The 16,471-nt window shown below is 35.1% G+C and overlaps 2 protein-coding genes across 7 annotated transcripts; both read right to left on the reverse strand.

Moving 5' to 3' along the window:
- Positions 1-2,649: 2,649 nt before the first annotated feature.
- On the reverse strand, positions 2,650-4,292 carry LOC120128566. Of its 5 annotated transcripts, none has more exons than XM_039146231.1 (5): positions 4,068-4,292; positions 3,917-3,958; positions 3,546-3,676; positions 3,103-3,228; positions 2,652-2,999 (listed from the first exon to the last, which is right to left on the reverse strand). In XM_039146231.1, exons 1-5 carry the CDS (start codon positions 4,093-4,095, stop codon positions 2,922-2,924), a joined length of 405 nt encoding a protein of 134 aa, XP_039002162.1. In that variant the 5' UTR covers positions 4,096-4,292; the 3' UTR covers positions 2,652-2,921. The 5 variants fall into 5 exon arrangements, 3 of the variants coding, with proteins under 3 accessions (XP_039002163.1, XP_039002162.1, XP_039002164.1); XM_039146233.1 differs by having other exon boundaries at positions 2,904-2,999; positions 3,654-3,676; XM_039146232.1 differs by lacking the exon at positions 3,917-3,958 and having other exon boundaries at positions 2,650-2,999.
- A 2,778-nt stretch (positions 4,293-7,070) lies between these two features.
- Positions 7,071-15,708, reverse strand: LOC120128585 (AP-4 complex subunit epsilon-like). Of its 2 annotated transcripts, none has more exons than XM_039146257.1 (11): positions 15,033-15,708; positions 14,350-14,535; positions 14,040-14,255; positions 13,799-13,909; positions 12,763-12,957; positions 12,551-12,685; positions 11,232-11,288; positions 11,010-11,126; positions 10,742-10,819; positions 9,181-9,324; positions 7,071-8,620 (listed from the first exon to the last, which is right to left on the reverse strand). In XM_039146257.1, exons 1-11 carry the CDS (start codon positions 15,633-15,635, stop codon positions 7,562-7,564), a joined length of 2,901 nt encoding a protein of 966 aa, XP_039002188.1. In that variant the 5' UTR covers positions 15,636-15,708; the 3' UTR covers positions 7,071-7,561. The 2 variants fall into 2 exon arrangements, with proteins under 2 accessions (XP_039002188.1, XP_039002187.1); XM_039146256.1 differs by having other exon boundaries at positions 12,551-12,682; positions 12,760-12,957; positions 15,033-15,635.
- Between the last annotated feature and the right edge of the window lie 763 nt (positions 15,709-16,471).

The raw sequence follows: 16,471 nt of genomic DNA on the forward strand, positions 1-16,471 counted from the left end.
GGATCTGTTGGCATCATAACAACCAATAATTAAATTGACGAAAATAGCATTAAGTAACACCTGGATCATTTTTTTTATAGAAATGTAAGGCCTCGTTAAAAACCCCCCTTCTTGATTAAGGAGCTTGATAATAAGCTCCTTAATCAGCGAAAGGAGGAAAAGAGTGCCCTGAATATTATTAATAATGGAAAAATTACATAAGATACAACCATTACACCAATAACAGTACATAAATCTTAAAAACATCCCCTGGCTTAAAAGCCTTTACAATACATCAGACTTAAAAACACCCCCTGCCATAAAAACCTTCACAGTAGATTAGAAAACCATGGTTGACTCCTTGCAATCAACCTATCCCACTCTTAGCTAAATTGTCTACCTCCCCATTGCACGCTCTTGGGATCCACCTCACTGAATGTATCTTACCAGTGATAAGAGTCGAAATCTGATAGACTATAGACATTAAGAAAACAGGAGCTAAACCCGGGGCCTGAATCCATTCTACTGCCGATTTACATTCAGTCTCGACAATCAACCTACCCACAGCTTCCCAACGTGATGATAAAAATAAATCAATGCCTCTTTTAATAGCCTTTAACTCCACAAGTGGAGGATTTCCTTGAGCAACTTTCTCTGAAAAAGTCAAAAGGGTGCATCAATTCCAATCTCTTAAAATACCTCCAATCCCACCACCCAAGTCATCACTCCTAACAGCTCCATCAACATTCATCTTAAGAAAATCTACTGGGGGAGGAATCCGTCTTATGACATGACACTCTTTACGTTTTGATAGAGAAAACCCATATGCTAGACATGGATTACCAATCAGCACATCCTCCTGTATCGATATCTTAGGAAACTTGGCTAGGAACCATTTAGACAGCCTGAATCTGACAATGAAGAATAAAGACAGCCTATCAAGAGAAGATCCATTAAAAACCATTGCATTCCTAACTTTCCAAATCGACCAAAAAATAACACCCAGGATGAACTTCCAAATCATCGAGTTCTCCCTCAACTCACCCCAGGAACAAAGAAGATAAGGAGGGTCTTTTGGTATAACGAATGATAAGTCCCAGAAATTAACTATTTTGTTCCATAATTCCCAAACAACTTGACAAGAAATGAATAAATGCTGCACTGATTCCTCCTGTTTCTTACAAAAAGGACATAGGATATCATCCTCTAGAGATAATCCTCTCTTAACCAACTCAGTTTTAACTGCCACTTTCTGATGAGCAAGCTGCCACAGGAAAACTTCCACTCTAGGTGGAGCAAATCCCAGCCATACCCCTTTACACCAAGGCACACTGCCCCCAAACACATTACCAAAAGTATTTCTGCACGATTTAACCGAAAACAGTCCATCCCCACTTGCAGACCAAGATAGGAAATCTTCCACCAACTCTGACAGTTGAATATCCTTAAGCTTAGACATCAAATCCATCCACTGATTCAACTCCCAATCGCACAAATTCCTTCTTGTTTCAACATTCCACACCCAACCACTCGGTTCCACGCTACCAAACTCTACAACCTTCCCCCCTTTAATAGGGGAAAGCACGTAAATTCTAGGAAACAAGATCTTTAGTGGAACATCATCTGCCCATACATCATTCCAAAAAGAAATAGATGTTCCATTTCCCACTTGTAACCTCGCATTTGATCTAAGACAGTCACCTTCCGAATCATTCTTCAAAAAGCTATTTGCTATACCTCTCCAAATCCAAGAAGATTGCGGAGTAGTAACCTCCCTAATGGACATTGTATTGCAACTTACCTTGTGTTTGCTACACAACACACCTTTCCATAGGGAATTTCTATCATTGGCAAATTTTCACACCCACTTACCTAGAAGAGCCCGGTAACACCTGGATCATCAAAACAGCCTCATTTAAAATATCCCACTCAACCATTAGCAACTATGATCAGATAAAGGAATGATCAAATGCGGTTACTTAACACTAAATTAATAAAGAAAAAGAAGGCATAAAAGTTTTTTGCACCATTCTCAGCAAAATGTTACTGCAGCCTAATACTACAGAAATTATCCCTTCTTAGTTCAACTTTCACATCCGCTTCACTAGAATCCCCTAGCCTCTTTCTCTCTTCCTTTCTCCCTTTTACTAGACTTCATTACCTTCTTACGGTTCTCAAGTGTACTTTCATTCTCTTTCCAAAATTCAGAAACCACTTTGCTGCTGTTAAGTTCCCAGAATACTGCTTAAAACAATCCAAGACAAACATTCCTATATGCATACATTACCAGAATTTTTTTTTTACCATCCTAATCACCAGACCCTCAAAATTTACAGAACAAAACTCTTTTACCCTCAATGATGAAAGTTGGTAACCTAAATCTTTTTGGTACAAAATGAACCTCATTAGTAATTCCAAGGGTATGAAAACTAACAGGAAACCCAAGTTCACCAAAATGTAGCAGAGTACAAATAAATCCAAGGATCCTATTCAATCCCAACCTAATTAACAACAGAGTAAGGGCACTGTTGATGACAAAACAAACACTAAAAACAATTTCCAGCAACTATATAAAATAAATTTTAAATGAGAATTTTACATGTTAAACTCACAGAATAAAGTATCGCTTCATCATCTCGATCAAAGATGGATCTTTAGCTTGGCAACTGATAAGCTAGCTAAGGAGGGAATTGGGTGATTGTTGTTGCTGTTTTGGTTGGTTCGTTTGTATTACAGGGGAGTTGGCTTAGGACTGTTTTAAATCTTTTGTTTTCTGTAGGAGTGTTTAGTTTTTAGTCTTTTGTTTTGTAACAGTGTTGTATCTTTTGTAAACTGATTTATCTTTAATAAATTGATGCACTCTTTTCCTCCTTCCGCTAATGGGTTCCTGCCTAACGGCAGAGAATCAATAAGAGGGAGGTTTTTAACGAGGCATCCTATTCCTATAAAAAAAAACCATCATTATACAACTGTACTGTAGGAATACCCCACATGTACCAGCAGTCATAGGTTTCATTTACCTGCAAAGGAGTACAGATTCAATTATATAAAATTGCACTTTTAAAAGGAAGAATCAGGTCTGTGCACCGTCATGAGTATCAATATAAACTTGAAAAGCACTACCTTGAACTTATCTTTGGTTAACCAAGAAGAGCCAAAGTTAGGCCTGCAACTTAGTGGAAGGGCTTCATTCGGTGCCTCTGCCATGGCAAATTGCATCTGACCTAAAGAATGGTCTCTGTACTCTACCTTCCATAGTTAAGCAGAAACTATGTAAAAGGGCATAGTTTAGACTACCTAAAATTGCATTGCTGCCTTCCTACATAGTAATATTATCATAAACTAATCAATTAGCACGCCAAGAATTGGAAAATGTAAAAAACAATTGAAATATTATCATAGGAAAACATTAAGATGGAAATGCAAACTTAAAAACCAACCAACCTATAATCATTGAAAAATGAAGATGGCCATGCATATTTGCCAAAGCTAAAGAAAATCCATAGTTTCCAAAATTATTACTACTGAAAAGGAAACATGACTTAAAACAGATAAGATATTATTACCTTGAACACTGAACTCCAGTAGTAATCATATCGACATTTAAATTTTCTGTTTTTGGAATGATAAAATACATGGTTTGCTTTATAATTCAATAATCCAAGCTCACAAACCTTCGACGACCTAATATCCACACCTGATGTCAAATTTCCAAGGGAAAAAATATACAATAAGAAGCAAGCTTGCATTACCTAGATACTACAAGGGGAAAATCCATAATTGAAAATATACATTAAATAACGATATCATAAGCAAATTCGCTAGCTATACCAGAAAATTTTGCTAAAATTAAATAGATAATAATTAAAACATACTCAAATTGTTATAGAAGGAAATTTCAACGTTTGATCAGCAAGAGAAATGGAGAGAAATTTACTGCTTGAGACTATCTTGCACTCTGTGGGAATGAAAATCGGATCTGAAATTGATAGTTCCTCCATGAAAATGGCAAGGACCCCGGCTAGAAATGATAAGGAAAAGAAGGGCAAAAGCAATTCGAAGCAACATGTACAGGAAACCCTTGTTACCATTATCGGGGAGTTCTTGTGAATCCATAAATTCGAAGGCGTAAATCAACGGAAGCTAGAAGACTTCTGAATGCGTACCGGTCACCGGAATCATTTATCCGGTGATCGGAGAGCTTTCTAAAGTCAACTTAGAAAGAAGAAAAAAAGGATGCACGCTACGATGGGGATCGTTGCATTTTAGACGGTTATTTCCTTTTCCAACTATTCTTATGTTTCCTTAAAAAAAAAAAAAAAGGGGAAAAAAACTTTTCTTTTGTTTGTTAAAAGCGGGATGTATAAATAACTAAAAAAATAATATGTGTTTTAAAAACACATTTTTAATAATTAAATTTGTAAAAGTTATAAAATAACTATTATATTTTCAACAATCAATTAGTATAGTGAGATGAGGTACTAGGTCCTTTAAGTAAGGTCAGTCGTTCAAATCTTGACGTTTGCGAATAGAGTAAACTGGGTTAGAAGGGTCGCAAAAACAACCTCTGTACACAAATTCAATTACCGAATTCTTGTCTATACTCAAGATAGTATATAAAAGAGAGATCACAATCAATCATCAATTCTCCAAGCTATACAAATTTGAGAATCAAGGTTCCATGTATTAATTCTAGCAAATTTCACCTGCATAATAACTCGAATCAATCCACAAAGCTCAACATTCGATTTGGCACCCAGTCGATTAAAACAGTGCCTATTTTGTTCCTCCCGTATAGAATAGATGCAAGCATTTCAAACCAATTGGAGGAGGAGAGTGAGTGAAGACTTACCTTTAAACGTGGTATCCACCCACTTCAGTTCCTCTTCCCAACACTGCACTCTTCGCCGCATGTCACACCTAGCAAGAAATGGGGAAAAAAATGTACTTACGGCTGCTCGTCAATGCCCCTTCCCTGATGCTTGGGTCAGGGATGCACTCAAAACAGGTCTATTCGATTATATTTGTGTCCAGTTCTACAACAACCCTCGTTGCCAATACTCGTATGCCCGTATTTTCGACCTCGAACATGCATGGAAACAATGGACTTTGGATGTCCCGGTGACGAAGATTTTCCTCGGCCTACCGGCATCTCCCGATGCGGCATGCAGTGATTTCATCCCGGTGAATGATCTGGCATAAAAGATTCTACCAGCTATAAAGAACTCCTCCAAGTATGGAGGCGTTATGCTATGGTCCTAGTATTATGATGATCAAAGAGGATATAGCTCCTCCATCAAGAGACATGTTTGATGTGTATATATATATTCGATATGTGTTTCTATCTAAAGAAAAATAAAATCAAGGCTTTCCCTTTAATGCATGTTTCATCTTCCCAAAAAAAAAAAACTTAGCAACTACAATACTTTTCATGTCTATATTCGAATGTATATGCGATATTGATAAAGGTGTGAAAATTGAGAGAACCAATCTAACATATTACTCCACAAACAATTTTGATTGTATCGACAAACTGTCGCAAAAGGAGATCTAACTATAAGATATCGTCGACCTTTCCTGATTAGAATGTGCATCGTAATGAATGCAACATGACATGTCAAAATATTATCACGATAAATAAAATCATACGATAAAAGTATATGAATAAGCGTGCTATAAAAGTAGATAAAATCAAAAGTTTCAAGAAAGTACGACAAAAAAAATTAAGACCAAAATGATATTTAAAAACCTAAACTGAAAAGATACAACGACAATGATATGTAATTTAAGACGACACTTTAAAATAAAAACTAGAAAATCATTTTTGAAGAAAAATATAATCATTTTGTCTCTACTTAAAAAATTAACAACTAGATGACATCAAATAAAAAATATTATAATTTTTATAATATTTTCAATCGTATTTATTTTTATCGTTCTTTTAACTTTAAATTATATTGTCGTAGGGCATAACTACCGCTAACAAATACAAACTACGAAATTAATAATTAAAATCAGCACAATTAAGCATTCATTGTGATTGTGCGTACATCAACGCACCAACAGAAAGACAGAGACAAGACATGCAAAGATGTCAAATCGATCCAACTCACCCACTGCCAGACTATAATACATTTCATGTACTTCATATCTTACTATGAAAGTACGACAAATACCTAACCACCGCTCTTCAGTTTTACATCAAACCAAAAATAGACTTCAGTCGTGTCTTATTGACAACAGCCCACCAATGTATTTTTTGTTTCATTAAGATTACAAAACGATACAAAAATATATAGAACCGAAAATATTATAAAAATTATAATATTTTTAATTAAGTGTAAATTTTAGGTTACGTCCAATTAAAAATATTATATATTTTTATAATATTTTTGATTGCGTTCGCTATCATTCTTTTAACTTTAAATTAAGCTGTTGGCCCTGAGATTTGTCTTGTTCCGACAACTATATGCGTAAACTAGCACCCACTTCCAAATTATTTATGCATTCAAACTCTTAAGCAGTTGAAACAAAAACGCCAACATGGCCTCATGTGAGAAACAAGCATTGTCAAGTATCACTGATGTATTGCTTCATTGAAAATGAGATGTTAGTTCAATTTTTAGTAAACAAGAGAATTTTTATTTTGTTTCATGTGAATTGTTTGCTTTTTGTTGATATTGAAATGTTAAATTTTAGAATTAAAGAGAGAGATTAATAATATCATCGAAATGGACTAACTTATTAATTGGTGCCATGTTTTTTGTTGACTATTAAACAGTAATGACGCTTTTTAATGACACCAAGGAAACCAAACCAAGTAAAAAATGCACACCGCATATATGTTCAGTCTATATATTTCAATGCTATTTTTAATTGCCCTCCTGATTCCCAAAGTTTTATCTTAATTAATCTAGATCAACCTGAATCGTATACTGATTCCCAAAGTTTTATATTAACTAATCTAAACCAACTCGAGTCGCATATCTGATTTTGATAGGTGAGTCTCTCAATGAAAATTTTATGCATACACAAAGTTTCAAACTCGATATTTGTTTTAACTCGAGACTTATTTAAGTGACATATTTCAATGCTATTAATTATTCTATATCCATATCTATATTTTGATGCATATAGAAAACTTAATATACCACTTCTTATTTATACGGAAGTATCTTTATTTGTTATCACATCATACAATGCAAAACCCCGTTTTTCGGATTGAGGCAGCCCATATAGAAAGCCTTGCGGTTGGAACAGCCACAAAATCTCACATTCACGAGAATCACGACAGAGAAAGGCCGCCGTGCTGTGCTATTTATTTAGCCAACCACCCTAACCAATTTGACAAAATAGAAACAATAATTATAAAAACAAAAGCCTTCTCAAGTCTCCAACAACTACTGATCCGTACTGACTCTTAAACCTCATTCGAGGTGGCTGAATGATTTTAAGATCACTATCTCCGGAAAATCAGCTCGTGATATCTCGTTGCTCGTATGGTTCACCTAGATGCTGAATGGAAGGAAACCACACTGAAACTGCATTGCTGTAAACTTAAGTCGGTCCTTCCAAATTTACTTCACCCGAGTAGATCTTTAAACAAGTTAGGGTTCGGACTCGATGGAGTCACACCCATCTGCCTCACCAGTGAATCCTTTTCCAATGAATCTTTACGGTTGGGGCCCTTACTACTTTGAGCTACTTGCGTGCTTGTAGCACCACCAACCATATTTGTCACTGGCTGCTTTGATAAACTGGATAAAATATCACTGTCATCTTTATTGTGTGTGCCACCAGGTGTTTCTGTAAACAATCCCATTATATCAGGTGAATTTGTAGCAGCAGCAGCAGTTGAGCCAAGTTGAGTTGTTGGCTCAAGAAGACCCTCCAATTCTTTAAATGGGTCTACTGAAGGAGGATCACTACTTTGGACTGTTGGTTCTCCAAAATCAAGTAAGTCCGGAGGTTGGTGAACGAGAGCTTTCTTTTCTGATGCAATTTCCATACTAGACTTTCGCACATGAGACTTCTCCACCATGTGGCTGCTTGGCTTTGAGATTTTATGACCAGTAGCTGGCTTCTTTTCTGTTTTCGATGAACCTCCAAACAGTGAAGCAGCAAGTTTCTGCTTTTCTGAATTAATTTCAACATGTTTCCTAGAATCATAGGTTTCCCAAGTACTTGAATTTGAAGTATTTGATCCATCAACTTGTTTGATGCCATTAACTGTTTTTTTGGATGTGGAACTTGAGGTAGATGTCGCAGGCGAGTGTGTCTGTCTACCCCACTTCTTCTGGACTCCATCTAATCGTAGTTTGAGCTCTGTTGATTCTGCATCTGATGATGCAGATGGCACAATAGTAGTTGGGTAGCTTTCCCTAACACTCATTGGCTCAGGCACTGGAACAAACTCAGTTGAAGCAAGCGTAGCTGGAGGAATCCTCGATTGCACTGTCTGCTTTGGAAGCTCATATGCCTCAAACTTGAGACCATGTGATGAAGCTCCATGGTGATCTTGATTCCTAAAATTGCTAATATTTAGCATTCCAGAGCGTTCACTCTCAGGAATATAGGGCTGAGCACCTTTCTCTATTGAATCTTGGATATAACCATTAAGGAATGAAAGGGCCTTATCAACCTGCAAGGGAGGACTAACAATGATGTATTCTTGCATGAAAAGATAAGTATAAATTTAGCAAACAGTATTCCACCAAGATGCAGTTGACAGAACAAACAAGGAACTAAAATGACAAATTGCGCTGGTACTTGTGCAATAATCTTAAACTGCAACGTAATGGGCCATGGCTTTTGTAGAAATATAGGGACTTAAACAAAAATTAATTAAACTAGCACAGATACATTCACAATCATGTAGGTCAATTCAATGCAGAAGCAGAAGACAGATGCAGGAAGCAGGCAAAATTCAAAACTAAAGTAGCAACACATGTTTGGGAAAGAAAGGAGAGAAGATGGTTACTGTAAACTAAGGTGCAGATGTCATAGCATTTTAAAAAAATCAAACGAAAGTTTGAAGTCCTAGTCACTTCATAAAACTGAAATTTAGGCCATGAAAGCTTCGAAATGGGCATGAGAGTTTCGGAGCTCAAACTATAAAGAAATAGATGTTAAAAACAGGACACACAAGTTTTAAAGCTCATAAAATGAGAATATGTACATAAAATCCAAACTAAAAATTACCTCAATATCTTCACAACTTGCATCTGATGGCATAATACTCTCAACAGCATGAGCATCAAGGCCAATCACTGCTTGCAGTTCATAGGCACGTTGCTGCAGATCTGTCGAGTGAGAAGCCAAAAATTGTTCCATTAGAGACTGACACTGCATCAACAGAGGAAAGAGCAATCAGTCCACAAATTTTGCTACGATTGCAAGAGCTCGAAAATTAAGCATGAAAGTATTAGATATGGTGACATCTATACATAGCATTAAAATAAACCAAATCTAGCTTTTACAGTAGATAGAAAGCATTAAAAAGAAACTCCCATCCCAGATATTAATTATATCAAATGCAGTTCCATCACTATCCAGTTACAAGAAGTCTGCAGTGGACTCCATCCTACAAGAACACTACATAATAGGCATCGCTAACAGCTGATCGCCAAATAGTAATTCCTGTTCCCGAATAGAAAGCTTGTTGCTGCACACATTGCTTTCATTCCCTTGCCCAACCTGTTGGCAACATGCCCTGTACACTACTATTCGTAATTTTAAACAATTGAAGAACCTCCAATGTGTCTTATTTGCATTTTTTTATATAAAATGAAATTTTTTAATGGTAGCTTAAGCTCTATTTGCTTTCAGGTCAAATACTGAGAGAGAGAGAGAGAAACAGATTTAACCAACAGGAACTCATTTTAAAAGTACAGCTATCGCAAAGCAAAAGATAGTCTTTCTATCAAACTAAAGTTCACAACCAATCCACTGAGATAATGCAAACATGAACTATCAATCTGATCCAATTTGAAGACTGATTATGTTTCTTCATTGCCAAATCATATGGAAAGAGACGAGATATACTAGTTTTATCTTGTAACCAGGGTCAAACTTTCCTTCCTGTTGTTTGCTTATATTACAGCCATTTTCCTTCCAGGAAAAGGAGTTCCAAGCAGCCTATACATGATGCATTCTATTTTAACTTTTCTTTCTTTTTTTGGATAATTACTACTTCATTGGATAGCTTCGACATGACTTTAGCAGCTCACTCTTGCCAGTTTCATATATGCAGTTTCTTATGAACTATAGCTAAGAGGTCTAAAATTTCAGGTTTCCTCCAATTAATCATTTTTCTTCAAGCCAAAATCTATGAGATGATTAACATTATCAAACTTTAACATCAGTATTTTAAAGTCCTTAATACCTCAAAACAATCAGACTTTTGAGTTATTTAAAGTCATCGGTAGCTGTATTGAGAGAATTATAGTACTAAATTTCTGTTTTAGGCAACCAAACAAACCCCAAAACCAAAGCTTTTCCAAAACTAAAATTATAAACTTATTTTCCAAACGTCCAAAATACAAAAATCCCACTTGAGTGCATGAAAAAAAAAGAACTATTTGAAAAGCACATCAGATGCATGAAAAGCTAATAATGCTAGTTTAATTTTCACAATGCTGCACCAAGGACATGCAATCTAACATAACATTACCAATTGAGCAAAATAGTCAACAACATGAAAAACAGCAATGAGCATGCATTTTTGTAAAATAAATTAGCCATCGAGTGTTTAGGAACTAACCTCAGGCAGCATATCTACTTTCCTCCCAGCCGCTATTTCAAACGCATATATTTTCATGAGAGCTGTAACTGCATATGCCTTCAAAAATAGATGAAGGATTGACACGTTTTCAGACTTTGAATGTCCAATATAATATTATAAGAACCATGCACTTATTTTAAGATAATTATAATCATTGTCAAGATATAGACGTCTTGATCAACCACATCAAGAATTCAAGATGTGGTAATAACTGGTTTACGAAGCATTAAACCATATTGGTTTATACCTTAACAGTCTCGTCATTAGAATATGCCTCTGCCACATCACTCAACTTCCCAGTTATATAGGAAGCTGAGTACTTTCCATCAGCTGTTCCATATTCCCCCAAGACCCAGCATATTAACTGCAATCAAAACTCACAAGACACAATTAAGATGCTAATCAAAAGTTTAGTATTGTTTGCATGCCTAGAAACAAAATTACAAAGGTTGGTCAATACAACACATACTTGAAGAAAAACAGATGGTATCTTTGGTTCACCAAGAATGTGCAAGTATGAGTCGACCTGTGGCAAAAAATAGAAGGACCAAAACAACAAATATTAAATCCAGAATAAAGATTAATTCATACGGGTGACAATGCACCAAAATTATTTTCTAGTAGGCATTGTCAAGATGTTGACCTTAAGCTCCAGTCTTTTTCAATAGATTATTAGTTCCTTTGGAGGCAAAAAATATTTCCAGGATAATGTTTAACTCATTGTGAAACCCCATATACTTATAGGTCCATAGAACCTATTGACATGGAATATCCCATTAAAAAAAGAACCATTACACCAATGCTATATCTTATAGGTTTCATTTAACCTAGTCGTATTCTGCCAATCGCCTGTATAAAGTTAACAGATTTTCTGGGGCTAAAAAAAGCAATTTTTTTGACAAAATGCATTAACTTTAATTTGTAAAAAAATGACCGAATGTATCTAGGGGTGAGTGTTTGATCAAGATGAATCGAATCAAATGAAAAAAAAATCAATTTAGGTCAAGTTGAGGAGTCATATTTTATCAAACAAACCCAATTTGAAATATTTCCAAATCGCGTCAGAGCGAAATGAAATTCAAATCAATTTGAGTTAAATAAATTTGTTCAAATTAAACTGAAAGATTTAAATCAGGTCAAATCAAAACCTTGTTGACAATTTGACTGAAATTCAAGCTAGAGCACTAATTTGAGAGCATACATGAAAACTTCTTCCAACGTAAAATAAGAGGAAAACAAGAGGCTTTAGTATAATAAACATGATTCGGAAATTTACTTGTTTAATGTTAATAGAACTTCAATTAACTCCAAATATTATTGATTATATAACTTAGATTTTTTAGAATTTGTTAATTAAATTTTTAAATATTGTAGTTGTAAAAATTCAACTAGACTCCAACTTTTAAAACCAAATTAATTCAAAAAACTGAATAACTCCAAATTCAATTAACCTAAATTTTGTATTTTTTGGGGTTCTTTTTAGTTGAATCAAGTTTAACTCACCTCTATATGTGTCAATTAAGAAACTCAATTCATGTCATTAACAAAATAGACAAAGCACAAGGTATAACAAAATTCAAGCTTTCTAGCTTTCAGGAGAGGCTTTCCTTTTTTAAGACTCAATGTGAAATGTCATTAGTTAAAACATAGATAAAGAAGATTGAACAGGATGCAAGTTGTAAAAATGTTGTAAATTCATAGAATGTCTGAATTTTGACATACAGCCACACATGATTGTCTGTAAGCACGCATACAAAAGGCAATAATCAAAATAAGTAAATAACTTACAGCAGATGATCTCAGTTGACTGTCTGCACTATCATCATCCTCTCCAAATCCCTCAGCAATCAACCGCATCAAATTGTGTGCTACCTTAATATTGACCAGATCTCCCGCATGCTCAAACACTTTATTCATAATCTGCCAAATAAAAATTATCAGAAATGGCTACATTCTATGCTCAGAAACTAATTTTCCAGTGGAAGGTAAAATATTACCAAAATGAACCATTGATTGCTTGGTGCAAATTGCTCCGCAAGTTCAACACATCGAGATGCTATTTCAGTTTTGTAATGATTATCATTAATGCTGATCATGTAATCAATCATGCGATCAACAATAACCTCCACATTTGTAGACTTGGTCATTTTGTACAGTAGTTCAAAGGTCTTTCTCTTCAAAGTATCATCTGGGTCCTGTGTAGTGCCTTCAGGTTAAATAATTGTAATGAACAAAAATGACAGTTGCATGGAACATAGCATAACGAAGAGGGATAATCATTCGCTAAGAAATCTAAAGGCAAACAAAACTGTAACCACAGATAGATGCATAAGGAATTTACAGTGATAAAATATATTCTGCTATAACATAAATAAGTGGATCAGTGCAATTAAGCATGAATAGAAACAGCAATTTGAACTAATTATTCCCGAGTCTTTAACCACAAAAAAAGTGCTTGGTACTTGGTAGTGTTAGATGGTCCAGCTAATCACTCATAGGCTCCTCATGAGTCATGTCTGGAAAGCTGGCCTTTGGCCAGATGAAATCACCCAACTATCCTCATTTATGTAAAGATGAAACCACAACAGAATTGCCAAATTTTTCAAGCAAAAAAACATAACCGAGGCTGATTGAATCAGACTTACAGCACTGGGGGTCTTGCAAATCAACTATTAAAGGATATTCAGGGAAAAAACTCTGATTATATTGATTTAAACATCTTCTTTTCTCACTTACTTCCCTAGGAGTCAATCCTAGGATAAGATTTTATGCAATTGGATATATTACAATTGTTTACAAGCATTCTCCCGATTTTCTTCTAAAGCTCATCCATCAATCTTCAGCACTCCTGCTTCTTGCCTTTTCTCCATTTAAAGAACCAATTAAGCATTAAACTAGATCATATACAGTAATCTATAATGGAAACAGATACATAACTCCTAGCCTCCACAGGATATATTATGTTAATCTACCCAGAGGTTAGTCAGTAAATAACATTACCAAGTAAAAAGTGAGATAAACATAGAAACTTCTTACCTCTAAGCAATCAATCACAGCCAATTGATGTTGCTCAGCAATCTCTGGACTTATTTTTATTAATCGGCCAAGAGCATCAATCCCCATGTATTTTAGGTTATGACTGTCGCTCTGCCAACAAGAAACAAGAATTGGCTTCATTCACTAAGTAGAAAAAGGCTCAAAATCAGCTTTACAATAGACATACTTCCAAAAAGAAAACCCTAGCTCCAATAAAAAAAAACACTAGCTACAGTTATACCTTTAAAAATCTGGATATAGCATCCGCTGCGGACTCTAATAACTTAGGATTGGGATATATGGAGGAAACACAGCATATGCACTCATAGAGTACAGCATTTCCTATATTACTTGACGAATCACATTTCCTGAATATGTCTCCCACCACAGTATACATGTTTTCACTTGCTTGCTTGTCACCACTTCCAAGCAGGGCTAAAATTTTCAGCAACTTGATCTGCAGAATGTAACTATGATTATCATATGAACTGTACTTTTAATTGAAAATTTAAGCCAATAATGTTGAAACCTTGAAAAAAAAAAAGCATTACCTGAATAAATGGAGCTGGCATCTGATGGTAATCATAAGCCTTTGGCAGTCTGCGTTCAGCTACTTGTTTAAGAATGCTTACAAAGCTGATGACTAAATCTTTGTAAGAATTAACATCAGTTGATACAAGCTCGAAAAGTGGGCAGAGGGTTGCACCCATAACTCCAGGATCATTATCACAAAGTCTCTGAAACAAAGGAAATCACATTGTATAAATAGATAAATAAGATAGTCTATGGCTGCTGAGAAAAATATATGTGTAGAAACGTCTAAATATCTAATAATTCTTGTATTTCAACTTCTCAAGGTATTAACCATGATCTCTTCAGTCCCCATTACGGTGATAATTCTTCCCTTAAAGGAGGTCATTCAAGGATAGAAATATTTGAAATTTATGGTTCTAGTTGTGAAACACGTATAAGTTAGTTCAATTAAAAAAAAATAATACAGTAATGAATAAGAAAAGGCGCAATTTTTAAAAATTGTAGTATTCATTTAGCATATAACCCACATGCATGCACAGAAACAATATGCTTTCCCGATTTCCTACAGGTAAATAGACGAAGACATGGTAGTATGCTGGTTAAAATTAAAATGTATCAACACATTCATTTGGAATTGTAATGATACAAAAATTAGACTAAAAAACCTAGAAATAGAATAAGCTAAATGGGGAAGACCTACCTTGCGAAAATTGGAGACGAGATGCGAAACGGAAGAGGGGGATTTCTGATAAAAGCGATGGAGAGCCATGATGGCTTTCTTCCGTACAGCCTCTTTAGGATGCGCGAGCAAGTCAACAACCTGCGGTAACACGGCAGGAATCGTCTCCTCATTGATCAACTTGCAAACGGCATTCAAGGCGGCACAGACTACCAAGTAATTGTCCGACTTCAAATCCTTCTGGATGGTATTGACAATCAAAATGATCAAATCATGATCTTCGTTTAAGAAGAGGGTGACGGCCAGGTACCCGGTCCGTTTGACGAGAAGGCTATCGTCGTGAGTCATCTTAACGGCGTGAATGTAGCCGAAGGAAGCATCGTGTCCGAGCATCTCGACGTAAACCAATCTGAGGATGTACTCTTTCATCTTGCGCTTGGGTATGTCGGGCTCGGAGACGCGGCGTTTGAGGGTCTCGATCTCGCCGAGAACGATTCGGTCTTCTTCGGCCTTGGATCGAGCCTCGCCGATGGACTTGACCAGATCCAGAAATTCTTTGGATTGGTAGAATCCGCCTTGGGAGCCCATAGCGAGCTCCCTGCCAATCGTCTTCAATTGCTCCATCTCAGTTCACTTTTCCCTCCGGCGTTGAGATTAGATCTACACCCAGAAATCGGATAATTTCGAGGAATGGTTTCTCTTGCGTTTTTACAGCCCAGAGAGGACCTAAAGAGAAACGGGTTTTCTTACTAACAGTATATTTAGTATGATACTTTTTTTTTTAAATACCACCACCACGATAAAAGATAATTATGTAGCTTTAAAGTGTAAATATCGGTCATTAAATTATTTATTTCAAATTATTTGATGATAATACTTCTTAATATTTATATATTATACTCAATTTAATATGATTTTATAAATTATTAATATTTAAAAATCTTATCAATTTAGTCTCAGTTAATTGTTTAATAATGAACAAATATATTATTTAAATAAAATTATGGTTGATAAATATTTAATACTTTTTTAGTGTTACAGTTTACTGAATTATTATAATTTAGGATCTAATTGATAAAATTTATAAATTTTAGATATCATATTTTTTATCATATCAAAATATAACATCATTTACGTTAATATTTTAATGGTCAATGATCAAAATAAAAAAATATATATAATTTCAACTTTTTAAAAATATATGATGGCAAAAAGTAGGAAAATAGTGATAATTGGGTGACTAATGTAATATTTTATCCTATTTTAAATAACATCTTTTATTTTATTTTATTTTTTTTTTGAAAGTAAGGCGGATCTCGTTAAATAACTTCTTTTTAGTTAGAATAGTTAAGGCATAAATGGATTTAAATTAAACAAAGTTAAGGCATTAATGAAAGTTTATATCTCCCACAGTGGTGTAACCCCTCGACGCAGCCCGAGAATTATACATAAATCGAAGA

This window comes from Hibiscus syriacus, unplaced genomic scaffold (genome assembly GCF_006381635.1).
Source record: "Hibiscus syriacus cultivar Baekdansim isolate YM2019G1 unplaced genomic scaffold, ASM638163v2 tig00110481_pilon, whole genome shotgun sequence".
Lineage (NCBI taxonomy): Eukaryota > Viridiplantae > Streptophyta > Magnoliopsida > Malvales > Malvaceae > Hibiscus > Hibiscus syriacus.

What these genes read in the sequence shown, in the direction of transcription:
- LOC120128585 (XM_039146257.1), bottom strand. Translation starts at nt 15,635, where the DNA reads ATGGAGCAATTGAAGACGATTGGCAGGGAGCTCGCTATGGGCTCCCAA. An exon ending in TACCATCTGTTTTTCTTCAA is followed by an intron (nt 11,127 to 11,231) that starts GTATGTGTTGTA and finishes TTTTGATTGCAG; the next exon opens with TTAATATGCTGGGTCTTGGG. An exon ending in CAAGTTGTGAAGATATTGAG is followed by an intron (nt 8,621 to 9,180) that starts GTAATTTTTAGT and finishes CCTCCCTTGCAG; the next exon opens with GTTGATAAGGCCCTTTCATT.
- LOC120128566 (XM_039146231.1), bottom strand. Translation starts at nt 4,095, where the DNA reads ATGGATTCACAAGAACTCCCCGATAATG. An exon ending in GTGCAAGATAGTCTCAAGCA is followed by an intron (nt 3,677 to 3,916) that starts GTAAATTTCTCT and finishes ATTTGACATCAG; the next exon opens with GTGTGGATATTAGGTCGTCG. An exon ending in ACTGGAGTTCAGTGTTCAAG is followed by an intron (nt 3,229 to 3,545) that starts GTAATAATATCT and finishes TAACTATGGAAG; the next exon opens with GTAGAGTACAGAGACCATTC.